General features: G+C 40.4%; 1 protein-coding gene across 1 annotated transcript; it reads right to left on the minus strand.

The window, feature by feature from the left end:
- Nucleotides 1-425: 425 nt before the first annotated feature.
- Nucleotides 426-11,252, minus strand: LOC121525487 (alpha-2A adrenergic receptor). The gene is made up of 2 exons (XM_041811517.1): nt 11,190-11,252; nt 426-2,119 (listed from the first exon to the last, which is right to left on the minus strand). The coding sequence occupies exon 2, from the start codon at nt 1,968-1,970 to the stop codon at nt 426-428; it is 1,545 nt and encodes a 514-aa protein (XP_041667451.1). The 5' UTR covers nt 1,971-2,119; nt 11,190-11,252.
- Nucleotides 11,253-14,724: the final 3,472 nt, after the last annotated feature.

Raw genomic sequence — 14,724 nt, forward strand, 5'->3', positions numbered from 1 at the left:
TGCATACACAGTCACACAGACACATAAACGCATCAGCATCGTTGTACTATTTGCACTTTAAATTACTAAACACAGACCCTGTAACACAGATCCTGACTTTCGTTTGAAAACATAATCCAATCACTCTTCTTCAGAGTCTTTGAATACAATTACACTGCATTCTTAAATAACATTAAAGATAATTCATTCAGCCACTTTAACCAGGGTTTTTTGAAACTGTCCACTCTGTCAGGGCGACTCTGACTCAGCCAACAGACAAACACAAAGAGGAAAGAAAATGGATGCAATTTCCTCCTTGTTGTTCGAGTGTTTTTGTGGCTGCAGAGGAGGGTCAATCCTGGTTGAATACACCAAGAAATAACATTTTTTTGTCTTCTGATGAGCAGTCTTTCTGTCCTCCAGCAGTTCAGAACAAGTACTCCTTTCTAGAAGAATGTCCCCTTGGTGTCCCGACATAGTATCCTCTTGAAGGCCTTCCTGAAATCGTTGTTGAAGATGGTATATATGACCGGGTTGAGGCAGGAGTTGCAGTAGCCAATCCAAAAGAAGAATTTAAACAAGGGTTTAGGGATGGTGCAAGTCTCAGGACACACCGCCTTGAGAGAGTATGTGAAGAAGAAGGGGAACCAGCAGATCACAAACACCCCCATCACTACGGCCAAGACGAAGGTGAACCTCTTCTCCCGGTTCATCATGGCTTTTCGGCGAGATATGGGCGTACCCTGTTTGGTCGGTGTTTCCTCTGGTACCAGTTTGGTGCCTGATGATGTGGCCATTGTATTTTTGTATCTGTGGGCCAAATTTAGCACCTGAACCCTGAACCCTTTGCTTTGAGGCGCTCCCATAGTTTTCTCGTCACTCTTGCTCGTGTCTTCTTTGCTGTCAGTTCGTAGAGCCCCTTCCTCATAGACTTCCATCTCGGTGTCAGAGCCAGAGCTGTTGTCGGGAAGCGAATCCGCCCTTTGGGTGTAATGCGTCTGGGGGGCTTTGCAGGGAACAGCTGAGATGATTTGGTTGTCATTTTGGGGGACTGTTGGAGAAGAGAGGGATTTCTTGACTCCTGGATCAGATGGATTCTGGTTGAACTCATTCTCTGGTGGTTTTTGAGGTGATTCTGGCGGGGAATCCGACCCAGGCGTTTTGATCCGCACTCGTTGGCTGCCTGTCCTTCCTCCTTGATCCCCATTGTGTTGCGACTGCTCTGATACCTTTGCAGGTGGTTCAGTGCTTGGAAGGCTGGCATTTCCCCCTGCAGCCATTTTTTGCTTGTGTCCTGGAGGATGCCGTGTATGCTTCTTAGCGATCTGATAAATCCTCGCATACACAAGGATCATTATGACACATGGGGCGAAGAATGAGCCAATGGTTGAGTAGAGAATATACCAGCTCTCACTGTTGAGTTCGCACACCCCGTCTCCTCCTTTACTCTTGTCCAGGGTGAGCAGCGGAGGGAAAGAGATGACCGCAGAGATCAGCCAGACTACAACTATGGACGCCTTAATGCGGAAGGGTGTGCGTTTGGTGCCGTAGGACACAGGCCGAGAGATCGATAGGTAGCGGTCCAGTGCGATTGCACAAAGGTGAACAATGGAGGAGGTGCAGAAGAGAACATCCAGGGCCAAGAAGATTTCACACCAGATGGAGCTAAACGCCCAGTAGCCCTGCAGCTCGTTAGCCAACGAGAAGGGAATTATGAGTGTGGCCACTAAAATATCCGCTGCAGCCAGCGACACCAGGAAGAGATTCTGAGCCCCCTTCAGGGAGCGAGACGTCAGGACGGCGATGATGACCAGGATGTTCCCAACAATGGTTATGATCATCATGGAGGTGATAGCAATAGCGAAGGCTGCGGTGGCTTGTGGCGTGTAAGGCGAGGACATGATAGTGGTCTGGTTGCAGGGAGGGCTGACAGAAACAAGGCTAAGGTTCCTGTTGTCCAACGGACAGGGCGACTCTGGAGCAGCTGTCATGGTGGAGACGAGGAGAAACTTATGGAAAGCGTGTTACAGAAGGGCGATGCTGTGGGTAACCATGGAGAGACGGGTCTCCTCAGAGAGAGGCCGGACTGATTGGTCTGAGGTTTGCCACTAAAGGAGCCATGGGATCTCCTGAGGAGGATCTATAAGGCAGACAGAGACACAGGAGGGTTAAGATAAGTCTGTGATATTTACTAGTTTGTATGTATTCAGTATCTCTATTGCTTAAGCTTATACTTAAACCCAAGGACCAAGTTGCTTAGTCTCCTACGCCCCTGTGTCTTCACATCATATTTTCGGTTCCATTACTCTTAATGTTGCTGATCTTAGACCTGTTAGCCTCACTCAGGGACATTTTGTCTGCCACCTTGTAGTCACAAAAACACATTACAAGGATTATAGTATTATAAAAGAAGACTTGATCTCAAACCCAAAGACCAAGTTGCCTTAGCCTCCTACATCCCAGCATCCTCATATGAGGACATCACATTTGGGTCCCCGTCACCATTACCCTTATTGTTGCTGAACTTAGACCTGCTAGCCTCATTCATGGACACTTTGTCTGCCGTCTAGTGGTCACAAAAGCACAACACAATTATTGGTCTATTCCAAATTGCCTCGGTTTTAACCAAAATGCTTGACACGAAACTGTTCAAGTTGCAAAACCCCTGCTAAATTTTAAAGTTACAATTATGAACATTTTTTTATTCGAGGTCATGTTTATAGTTTGATATTGCTCCCAATTTGACAGGTTGCATCAACAGTAAGAAGCTACAACACTGCTAAACAGGAAGTACTCATACGAGGACACTGGTACTTTTAACAAGTGTGAAATAAAGTCATATAGCTTAGGCAAATTTTGGAATAAAACTAGCATACTGTGGTACAAATTATGCCCTGTTTGCACAGGAAAAGTATAACCTTGGGACCTTTCTTTTTTTTGTAATAATCACGCAGGACATCTGTGTTTTTAACTCCATGTGAACCAACCATGTTTCTAATTTCCGGAGAAAAGGAACCTCAGGACCTCAGTGCTTTCTGGCGAATCAGCCTGCGTTCACACCAGTTTAAATGGAGCCAAAGTGGGAGGGCATTTTTCCACATTACTCAGGCGGTTTCTTGAGTTTATTATTCACACTGGCGTTCGGGTGGACCCAGCCTTTGCCATCTCTCCCACAATTTCAGCCTAAAAATTCCTCTTCCTTGTACTCTCCTAACCTTGCAAATAAAATGTTTACGCCCGTTTCCGTGTTTCTCACTGGCAAATCCATCTTGCAAACCGCCTGGGCCCGGTTAGAAAGCAACAGAACCAATCAGTATTGAGGGGCAGTACTTTCGGGCAGAGCCAAAGCATAAGCAAGTAGCAACAAGAGGCAGGTGCAATTGTGGTGGAAGAGATTGGATATCCATCGGATAATGCTGAAGCGTTTTATCAGAACTTGCGACATTTCTTCATTAAAAGAAGACTAAGAACAGCAGTGAGTTGTTTTCTTTTCAAACACCACAAAAGTCGAGTACTGACATGACTACAGTCGTCATGTAGTTCTCTGTGGAGTTTACTCCTCGGTAGCGGCTACGTCACGTGTTTTGTTGCTCTGATTGGCCCGTAAAGATGTGACAGACAGAACGTTTATCCAATCACCTCCGAGTGTTTTTTGTCAAAGGCTCTGCCCTTTCCCAAACATTATCTTTGGAGGGTTTACCAGATCTGGCGTGCCAGGTAAGTACTCTCCAGCTTCACATGGAATTCTGTTGACGCCCAGATGGCGTAAAAAGTTCTGAAAAACATATTTCTGTAAAGTTTCCCATAAAAAAACACCCCTAAATGTCTTTAAATAATCCTCTAATTTCCCAATGAAACTTCTTGACTTAATTACAGCATATGTAAAAATGCTTTATTTACTTATTTATTTATTTATTTAAACTGTGATGTCCAAATGTGTGTGCACTTCATACCCACAGCTCTGCTCCTCCTCTCTCTAGTGCCTGGTCTCATCAGTATTATTTAGCCGTACATTACATGCATAACACAGATTATGATCTGAAATATGTCCTTCAGCATTTGGTGGTTTGGCTGTATCAGCTGATCTGTGAGGAGGCTTGTGGATGCAGAATGATCCAAAATGACCAGAGCACAGAGTATTCACAGCATCACCTGCATAAAACGGTTAAAAGTAACAGGAGAGGTTCATATTTAACATGAGGTTAACAGTCTATATAGGACACATGCTGGAAACGTCACCTGCAGAGGTGATGTGCACGGCATTATATTTTTGCATGAATTTAAGAGATTAAAATTCATTGTGCATTTTCATTGCTGCAGCAGCTTTATGTTTTCCAACAGAAATGTTTGTAAATGTAAGAAGATTAAAGACTTATGTTTTCCCATGCATGCATCACACCAAACACTGGCGTCAGGGTTTAATTCATGAATTACCAGAAATCTCTAGGTAATACTTATTCTGTACGAACACGGGGAAAGACAGAAACTAAACAGACTGGGAGTGATCAGACAAATGCCCAATGGTTTTTGTATTCATCCTGAACCGTAATGCTCAGTGCACGTAGTCACACGGCAAATATGTCCAAACTGGTAAAAAAAAAAAAAAAAACGAATGAAAAGAGATGTGAGAAGTATTAGCCTGCCAATACTGGAGGCAGTTATGCCCATAAGTGTCTTCTAACTGCTATTAATCCACCAACGAAGAAGAGGAAGAAGTGTGTAGAACAAAACACACGAAGAAGTGACCGGGACCCGTCTCCTCACCTCTGTTTTTCAAAAGCCTTCGGATGTGAAAGCAGAAATGGTCGAGGATGTAACCGTTGCTACATTTTTAAAACCATACACAGACATGCATGAGTACGTCAGTGACGAACGTGAGCCAGGATTTAGAACTGAACCAGCTTTGTACTACCAACAGTGTCACAGCACTCTTCATAAATCATAAATATGATACCATGCTCTAAAATGCATTTAATTTACATTTTGTGCAGTTAAAAAAAATAGAGAGAGAGGTAAACCTAGGATTATAAATCTGGGACTTTATGGTCCTTTTTTTAAGTGAAGAACTGAACTGTGACCCCAAAGCTGAGGTATGAGCCGAACCGTGACCTCTAGGAACCTACACCCCTAGAAGTTTGTGCTCCAATAAAACTAAGACGGAACATCCAGCTGTACCAAAGTGATGCGAACATGTGTGGAGAAGTTATAGTTCCACCCAAGCAATACCAGCCTTGACCTCCTGAGACCTGACCTTTTGTTTGGAATGCATTTTTATTTTCTCCCACTAAGTTGGGATAATTTGGACCTCATAAATTTAAAAGCTCAGCCTTTGACTGTAAAAAGTTCTGAAAAAACATATACTTGTAGTATTTACACTGCAATTGACTGGTGAACTTTTGGAGTGCATATAGCTGCGTTGTAAAAAAATGTAAACCCTGCAGAGGACTCCTGGACTGTCCTTGGGTGTATAGTCTTCTCACTCTGTGAAGTAGCAAAGGAGGAGCCTGCATCTGTGTGAAACACAGGGATTAAAAAAACGAATGGCTCACATCTATGAATCGGTTCCCGTCGTTCCTGTTAAAGAGCCATTCAAAAGATTCGGATTGTTCATGAACGTCACATCTCTATAATAAGGCGCTCAAAAATGAGTTGACGAGTCCCCCAAATTTTCCTTGAAAATTCTGGAAAATTTTCAAGATATATTCCCAAAGTTACCAAAAAAAATTCATGTAAATTTGATGCAAATTCTCCCAGTATTTTAAATAAATAACTGAAACTTCTATGGACAGGACAGACAATTTTCTAGAAATTCTAAAAGTAGAAATTACTACTATGTTGTCGTAAAGCCAGAGCGTAATGTGGTTATACGTGCATGCAGGGTCTCAGCAGGTTAAGGGCACACAGAGTCCGTTTCTTTCACACATTACAAAAGAAAATCGAGCTTTTCAAAAACCAAAAGTCATGTACTGACATGTCTACAGTCGCCATGATTCACGTTATGCAGTTCTTTATGGAGTTTACTCCTCGGTAGCGGCTACGTCACACGTTTTGTTGCTCTGATTGGCCCATACAGATGCGACAGACAGAACATTCATCCAATCACCCTCAGAGTTTTTTTTCAAAAGCTCTGCCCTTTCCCAAATGTTGTCTATGAGAGGTTTACCAGATGGATGTGTAAAACGAATCCATCTGGTGTGCCAAGTTAAAAAAAAAAAAAAAAAAAGGTGTAAACCGCTAAATATTACTGAGGATGAGATGTTTACTGAAGTTTTACGAGTGGAGCTTCAACATGTGATTAATTTGGTTTTCATCATTTCACAGCCCTCATATTATATAATTATGTTTCTAGTTCTGCTGAAATGGACACTGAGCTCCTCTGCCACTCTGGCCTTTTGTGTTAGACTGATGAACTCTCACTTCTGCTGGTAAGTCTGATACTGTGATGCAGGAAGCACGCTCATAGGAAGTGGCTCTATTTGCATTATTAGATAACCCAGAGAACCACAGAGCATGACCTGCCCTCCTCTGATTGGCTAACCCCAGAACCCTGATATTATCAATTCAACTAATAAAAGCCAAGGCAAGTCCTGGCCAATCAGAGGCCGTATAAAGAGGGTCATGGCTTTGCCATTCTTGGAAAGAAAAACAAAAGAAAGATGTGAATCAGAGGGCATTTAGATGTGTGTGTTCTCTTTATCTATGCATGAAATCACCGGAGACATCTACTCTGAAAGTCAGACATGAAACCTTCAACCCAAAGACTGATGCAGGACACAGCAGGGTCATAGCCAGCCTAGGAACGAGGACCTAAAGGAAGTAGTTCATCTCAGAGTTCAAGTACAGCGCTGTACCAGGAGTGAATCACATATCTCAGAGAGAAGGGGGTTTTACAGTTCTTCTATGTGGTCCAAAATCTCTCTGGGGTCCTGGATGGTCCCTGCTCTAACTATGATGGATCAACAAATGACAGGAAAAATACCATTATGTTATTTTCCACAGCACAAAGACGAAGCCAGGCCAGAGGGAGTGGATCTTAAAGACGGGACTGGGTTAGAAACACTGACTGCCCTTATTTCACAGGGGGACACATTTATTTATTCATATATTTATAAAAGGTAAATTCTGCATTTTCTGCAGTGAGGGTGGTTCTTCTGTATCTCCCTGGATAAAAGCTTGTATAGGGTACCGGTCCTGAGGCTCCACTCTGGGTTTTAAGGGACCCCCCATCTCCAGAGTCAGAGCACAAACCCACAGCCAGGGGGGTGAGGAGGGTCGAAAGACCCTGAATGGGTAAAGGTCCAATTAATAAACATGTAAAAAAAAACTTCTAACCACTTTCTCACATTTTTGCCATTTTTTGACCCATTTTTTCTGCTCTACTGCTGTAAGCTTTTGTTTTGCCCTTCTTCTACTTTCTGAAACATTTTTGCTCATTTTTCCCCTTTTTTGCCCATTTTTGCCACTTTCATCGCTTTCTGCCACGTTTTGCCCATATTTACCCTTTTCCAGCCATTTTATACCTTCTTCTGCCATTTGCACATTTTTCTGCCACTTTTTGCCTGTTTTTTTCCCCACCATTTTTGCTACCTTTTGTTTTTCAATTTTCACCATTTTCTGCCCCTTTTCATCCAATTTGCCACTTTTTTGCCCAAATTTGCCACTTTTTATACATTTTTGCCATTTCTCACCCTTTTTTGTAATGAGTTTTTGCCACCTTTTGACCATTTGGCAACTTTTTTTTGCCACTTTTTACCCATTTCTGCAAATCTTGTTGCCCCTTTTTACCCATATTTGTGATTCTTGCCATTTTGTTCCAATTTTAACCCATTTTATCCTCTTTTTCCCATTTTTGCTACTTTTTAAACCCATTTTTTCTGCTCTACTGCTGTAAGCCTTTGTTTTGCCCTTTTCCTACTTTCTGCTCATTTTTACCCTTTTCTGTCTATTTTTGCCACTTTCAACCCTTTCTGCCACATTTTGCCCATTTTATGCCGATGTCGCCCAGCTTTAATTTTTCACATTTGCTCATTTTTCCAGTTTTCTCCCATTTTTGCTTTTCTCATCCGTTTTTCTGCTTTTAGCCTTTGCTTTGCCCTTTTTTCATTTTCTGACACATTTTTGCCCACTTTTTAAGCCTTTTCCAGCCGTTTTTCAGACAGCTTTTGCCATTTGCTGACATTTTTAGCTTGTTTTTTCACATTTTTGCTACTTTTTCCCCCAATTTTCCCCCTTTTCTGCTCCTTTTTCATCCATTTTGCCAATTTTTTGCCCATATTTTGCCATTTCTCACCTTTTTCAAAATGTTTTTTTGCCATTTTTTTCCCTTTTTGCAACTTTTTTGCCACTTTTCACCCATTTCTGCAAAATGTTGCGGCATTTTGCCCATATTTGTCATTCTTGCCCTTTTGTTCCACTATTCACCCATTTTTATGTAGTTAATTTTTTTTTTTTTTTTTTTTTTGTCTCATTTTTGGCTGCTCTATTTTTTGTCATCCTGACATCTGTACACATTAAGGCCTTGCTCTAAAGTCTGACATTACTAATGGTTTACTTCAGTGCATGTTAACACTGCCAATAAAAAATGTTATTCTGTTTAAAAAATGGGTTTACAGTTTGAAAAATGCTTTATTGTAAAACAGCATAAATAAATAAAACCCATTTTCTGTTGTTTCTAGTCTAATAGTGGTTGTTATTCAGGCTAAAAACAGAATATGGTTCCCACAGCTTAACTATGAATTGGACCATGATTTTTCTGACCAGTCTATCTGGGCCCCAGAAAGCTCTCCCCTTTAGCCCCCTTATGGATGGCCCTGCTGAATGGTAAAACCCGCCCCCGTTTGAGAGCGAAGACTCTCCTCGTCAGTGTAGTAGAATGAGCGTAGGTGTTATAAGGGGAACTGACATGATGGGGGGCAGGGCAAACCGAAGAAAAACAATTTTGGATTTTAATAAAAATCAGTATATATTTCTGATTTTTTATGGCACCAATTTCAAACCAGTAAATCCAATAAATCTCCAGATATGGATCGAGGACAATTGGAGCAACGGTGTGGTGTGCAAATCAACACAGACACACGGACGTACTGCCAATTATAGTCGTAAGACATTGCACTTTCTGCTGTTTGAAAACTGCAGTCGGATATATTGCAATTTCATAAATATTTTGACTAAGTGCTGAACTCTTAAATACTGTCTTCATTGCACAAATAAATTAGTAACTTGTTAATAATGTCAGAAATTTATTTGTGCAATTTGGAAATGAGTTTGCTGGCACTTTTTTGTATTAAAAACAAGAAATTACCCAATATTGACTACTAATATTCATATCTAATTTCTAACTTCTAACATCCAGCTTTTATGTCCATTTAATTTTGTTGTATCATGTGAGCCACTCCTTGAAAACCTAACCAGGGACAGGGAGTGTAAATTAGCCGTGGCTACAAGTCTTGTTCACATTGCATTGGTTGCACTGTAGCTGATGTGTGTGTTCCTGGCAAATAAACTGATAGACAGTGTTCGGTAAGGGCAGAACCTTTCAAAATAAAACTGAGAGTGATCACATGAAACTTCTTTCTGTCACATTTCTTAAAGCATATGAAGTAAGAGCCGTGCGGTGCCGAGGAGTAAACTACATCAGCTACCACGAGCTCCACTGTCCGCCACATAAACCTTCCCTGTCAGAGGAGCTGGATGGTAAATTCTTGCTGAAGCTGGTCAGGAGAGGAGCAGAGATATCTTTAGCATCAAGAACAGTTTTCACTGTAGTTCTTTGCTCCTCTTTAATAAAGAAATGTCCACTTCTGATCAAACTGTCATTGTTGACAGGCTGGCAGCTGCTTTGGCTAAACCACACCCATAGCTGCCGCCTCTTCCTGCTAAAGGCCCATTTATACTCCTTTTACGTAAAGACCCATTTATGTGAAACGTTACGGATTTCGTTTGTATTTCTGCACGTTTCCATAAAGCTTATGGATATGGGCCAAACGGAGCCGTACCACCGGAAACCGTGGGGGCAGTGTTGCTGTCACTACCCGATACGTAGCTCTAGTGAGACACGAAGAAGAAATAACACCGGCAGAACTTTTTGAGGAAAAGTTGTGCGAGTTGGTTAGAAATGCTGCCTCCGTTTTTGTGTTTTATACAAGAGGAACATTATCAATACCTCTTCCACAGTCGCCTTTTTTTGAGTTTGTTGTTGTCATAAACTTTTGACTGCCCCCCCCCCCCCATAACATCCATGCCAACATAAAGGATGCATAGAAGTACGTGAGCAGTGACGGTAACGTGGTTTGAAAAGGACGTGTACATCTTTGTACGTTAAGGAAATATAAATGGGCCTTAAGCTTTATGGAAAGGTGCAGAAATACGGATGAAATGACCATTGAACATAAACAGGCCTTAAGATGATGCTGATTGGTCCGGTCATTCTCTGACCAGAAACAAACGTATAATCTCGGAGCTTCCGTCAGGCAATAGGCACGGAATCTGGACAGTCCATCGGCTTAGTGGGGTTATTCTCCTGTGACAGAGCAGCTGCACGTCAGTTAAAGCCCAGATCATTAAAAACGAGGGAGGTGGCACCAAAACGTTTCTACGGTGAAGCGCGGACTACATCTTCCTTGAAGGGTGTAGTCTGGTGAGCACATGTCAGTAAATACGACCGACTCCACTCATGTTTTTCTGCAGAGTCAGACCCAGAATGAGGCACAAAGAGAGGGACCAGAGAACGGATTTGTGCATATTTCCTTCTAAATAAAAACTGTCACTGAAGAGGAATGTTTAGCATTTTAGGATGCTTCATTTCCAGCAGAACTTCAGATTTCTTTTACATCTTTCCTCTCCTAATTACAGCCCTCATTCTGACCAGTGTGCAGTGTTCACATCCCTCTCTTTAAATGAAGAAATATTTCAAATCTGCTGTGCCATCTCCTAATAAAGCCTGTATTTCTCTGTATAACTGTCTTTACTATTCCTCTTTTTTATCACAGGGGTAATCTGCTTGCTCTATTGCATAAAAGCCCGTTAATCCACGCTGTAACAGTGCCCTGAAAGTAGCTCATTTAACAGGAAGCATGTTTGAACTGTAGATGACCATGTGGAAGAAGCTCTACGCCTAACACCAACGACAGAAGAATCTGCATATCTTGGTGTAATTTAACTTTAAAGCTCATTAATGAAGGCTTAGAGCCAATTAAACATCTCAAACTTACGCAGATGCGTCTTCAGGTGCGTCTTTGCGCCATTCCGTGCCAAGAAATCGAAAAAAAGTTTTCTTATCTTGTAGATTTTATGCAGATTATCGATGATAAACCAGCAAACGGAGCAGAGAGAGTCCACTCAGGATGCTCCTGTCTCCACGAACACTTCTCTTGGAGCGCAGAGAGGAAAGAGAGAGAGAGAGGAAGATTAATCCACTTTCGATCGGTGTAGATGTAAAAGAGATCGATGGGGAAGTTTTCTGGAGAAAAAGTAGATCCCGGTGAGTGAAAGCTGATTAATCCGCGGCCCCTGCTCCACTTTCAGCCCCAGTTAGATGCTCTCTGCTCGGGCGCAGCGGGAAGATCTGCTCGCTGAGGACGATGTGGACGAACTGATGCGGATGTTACCGGATAAACGAGGACGCGCTTTTTACGCACAGCGGAGACTCCAAAGGAGGCTCCAAACGCGACTGGCTGCTGATGTGCGCTTCTTCTGTCTTCAGGTGAGGGGAGAAACACGCAGACACGAGTGGAAAGTTCCAGAGAGCTTCTGCTGATGTTTGATTATAATGTGGAGGTATTTGCTTTGTAAATAAGTCTTCTCTTTGCGTAACATTTCCCGCCTCTGCTACACGAAACTTATCAGACAGCTTTAGGAACTTCACCAAGAACGATTATCTAACAGAAACCCTCCGCAGAATTCACGATTTAACTGTTTTAGAGACGCATAGATCATTATTATTATTATTATTATTATTATTATTATTATAGATTATTTCAGGGCTGTTTCAGTGAATATTTGATAAATTATCTATGTTTTAGTTACATTATTTTATTTTTTTTTTCTTTAAAATGTTTAATCATGTGAAGAATTTGTGATGGTTTATAGGTTTTTAGTGGCGTTTTGATACGGTGGCCCTGAAGGTCAACTGCCAAAAAAAAAAAAAAATTCATTTGAAGGAAAAAATAATAAAATGTTTAATCATGTGAAGAATTTGTGATGGTTTATAGGTTTTTAGTGGTGTTTTGATACGGTGGCCCTGAAGGTCAACTGCCAAAAAAAAAAAAAAAAATTCATTTGAAGGAAAAAATAATAAAATGTTTAATCATGTGAAGAATTTGTGATGGTTTATAGGTTTTTAGTGGTGTTTTTATACGGTGGCCCTTAAGATTGACTGTAAAAAAAAAAAAAAAAAAAATTCATATGAAGGAAAAATAATAAAATGTTTAATCATGTGAAGAGTTTGTGATGGTTTATAGGTTTTTAGTGGTGTTTTTATACGGTGGCCCTGAAGGTCAACTGCCAAAAAAAAAAAAAAAAAATTCATTTGAAGGAAAAAATAATAAAATTTTTAATCATGTGAAGAATTTGTGATGGTTTATAGGTTTTTAGGGGTGTTTTATATGGTAGCCTTGAAGGTCAACTGCAATAAAAAAAAAAACATTTCATATGAAGGAAAAATAAATCACTCAATACAAAAATATAAAATGAGCAGCTGAAAAAATTTCACAAGAAACAACAAAATTTACCCAAAAAGATAATTAAAATAAAAAATAAATAGTAGAATGTAAAAATATTAAATTAGACTCGTTAATTAAAAGATTTTGTGTCACTTTTTGTATTTCAAATTCTGCTCTTTGTAATAGTTGATTTTATTCACATTTTGGTAAATATTTTTGTTTTACTACATTTTTTGTAGTAGATTTTATGAAAAATATTTTCTTTGCATTTTTAAATACGTAAAATATTTATTTAACATTTCAAATGTATTCGCTGCCTTTTGTTATTTTTCACCCATTTTGGGCCACTTTCTTACCCCTTATTACCCCATTCTTGCCACTTGTGACCTTTTCTTTTTTTGCAATTTCTTTTTGTTCTTTTTGCCTTTTTTTATTTTGTCGCCGTATTTGACCCATTTTTGCAACTTTTTCTTCACCACTTCTGCCCATATTAGCATTTTTTGCCACCCTCTATCTATTCCTGCAAAATCTTTTTTTTTTTTGGTTTGTTTTTTTGACACTTCCTGTGGTTTGAAAACGTAGAACCCACTGGCAGATGTGTGACCACTAGCAGATTTATAAAAATAAAATAAAATCCTGAAGTATAGAGATAGTGGGTTTCAGCTTGATGCCAGTGACATGAAGACAAAGCCATGAACTTAACTGACTTGTGCACATGCTAACTAATCAGACCCACAGTATGAGAACATGTTCAGTCATTTTTTTGAATGCTTTTAATGTTTTTTTTAATTTAACCACAAACATCAGAAAGCACCATGTTTTCATCCTGACACTGTATCTTATTCTGAGTAATTTTAACTGCAGACTTTCACTTGTGAGAGTATTTTCTTGATGAAGTGTGAAACCTTCAGATGTGGGTACACCAGCACCACAGACAGTTTTCATCAAAGGAATCCACAATAATTCTTCTGAAACTTCACTACAAGGCTTTTAAAATGGAAAAATGCAAAAACAAACCATCATTTTAATCAGTTTTATGTTATGAAGTAATGGGGATGAAGTTTATAAGAGCACATAGACCCTGATATTCTTAATCACAGTTTCTCCTGGCTGTCTGTAGAGTGGTGAAGTTACATTAGACAGTTATTAAAATGTAAATGTCTGTGATGATTCTAGAGAATTTCAGCCGAGAATTTCAGCCTGTTATGATTCTAGAGAATTTCAGCCTGTTAGCACGTGTCGTGATGATGATTCTAGAGAATTTCAGCCTGTTAGCACACGTCATTGTGATGATTCTAGAGAATTTCAGCCTGTTAGCACACGTCATTGTGATGATTCTAGAGAATTTCAGCCTGTTAGCACACGACGTTGTGATGATTCTAGAGAATTTCAGCCTGTTAGCACATGTCATTGTGATGATTCTAGAGAATTTCAGCCTGTTAGCACACGTCATTGTGATGATTCTAGAGAATTTCAGCCTGTTAGCACACGACGTTGTGATGATTCTAGAGAATTTCAGCCTGTTAGCACATGTCATTGTGATGATTCTAGAGAATTTCAGCCTGTTAGCACATGACGCTGTGATGATTCTAGAGAATTTCAGCCTGTTAGCACACGTCATTGTGATGATTCTAGAGAATTTCAGCCTGTTAGCACATGTCGTTGTGATGATTCTAGAGAATTTCAGCCTGTTAGCACATGTCATTGTGATGATTCTAGAGAATTTCAGCCTGTTAGCACACGTCATTGTGATGATTCTAGAGAATTTCAGCCTGTTAGCACATGTCATGATGATGATTCTAGAGAATTTCAGCCTGTTAGCACATGACGCTGTGATGATTCTAGAGAATTTCAGCCTGTTAGCACACATCATTGTGATGATTCTAGAGAATTTCAGCCTGTTAGCACACATCATTGTGATGATTCTAGAAAATTTCAGCCTGTTAGCACACATCATTGTGATGATTCTAGAGAATTTCAGCCTGTTAGCACGTGTCGTGATGATGATTCTAGAGAATTTCAGCCTGTTAGCACACGTCATTGTGATGATTCTAGAGAATTTCAGCCTGTTAGCACATGTCGTTGT

The sequence above is a fragment of the Cheilinus undulatus genome, linkage group 17 (genome assembly GCF_018320785.1).
Source record: "Cheilinus undulatus linkage group 17, ASM1832078v1, whole genome shotgun sequence".
NCBI classification, from domain to species: domain Eukaryota; kingdom Metazoa; phylum Chordata; class Actinopteri; order Labriformes; family Labridae; genus Cheilinus; species Cheilinus undulatus.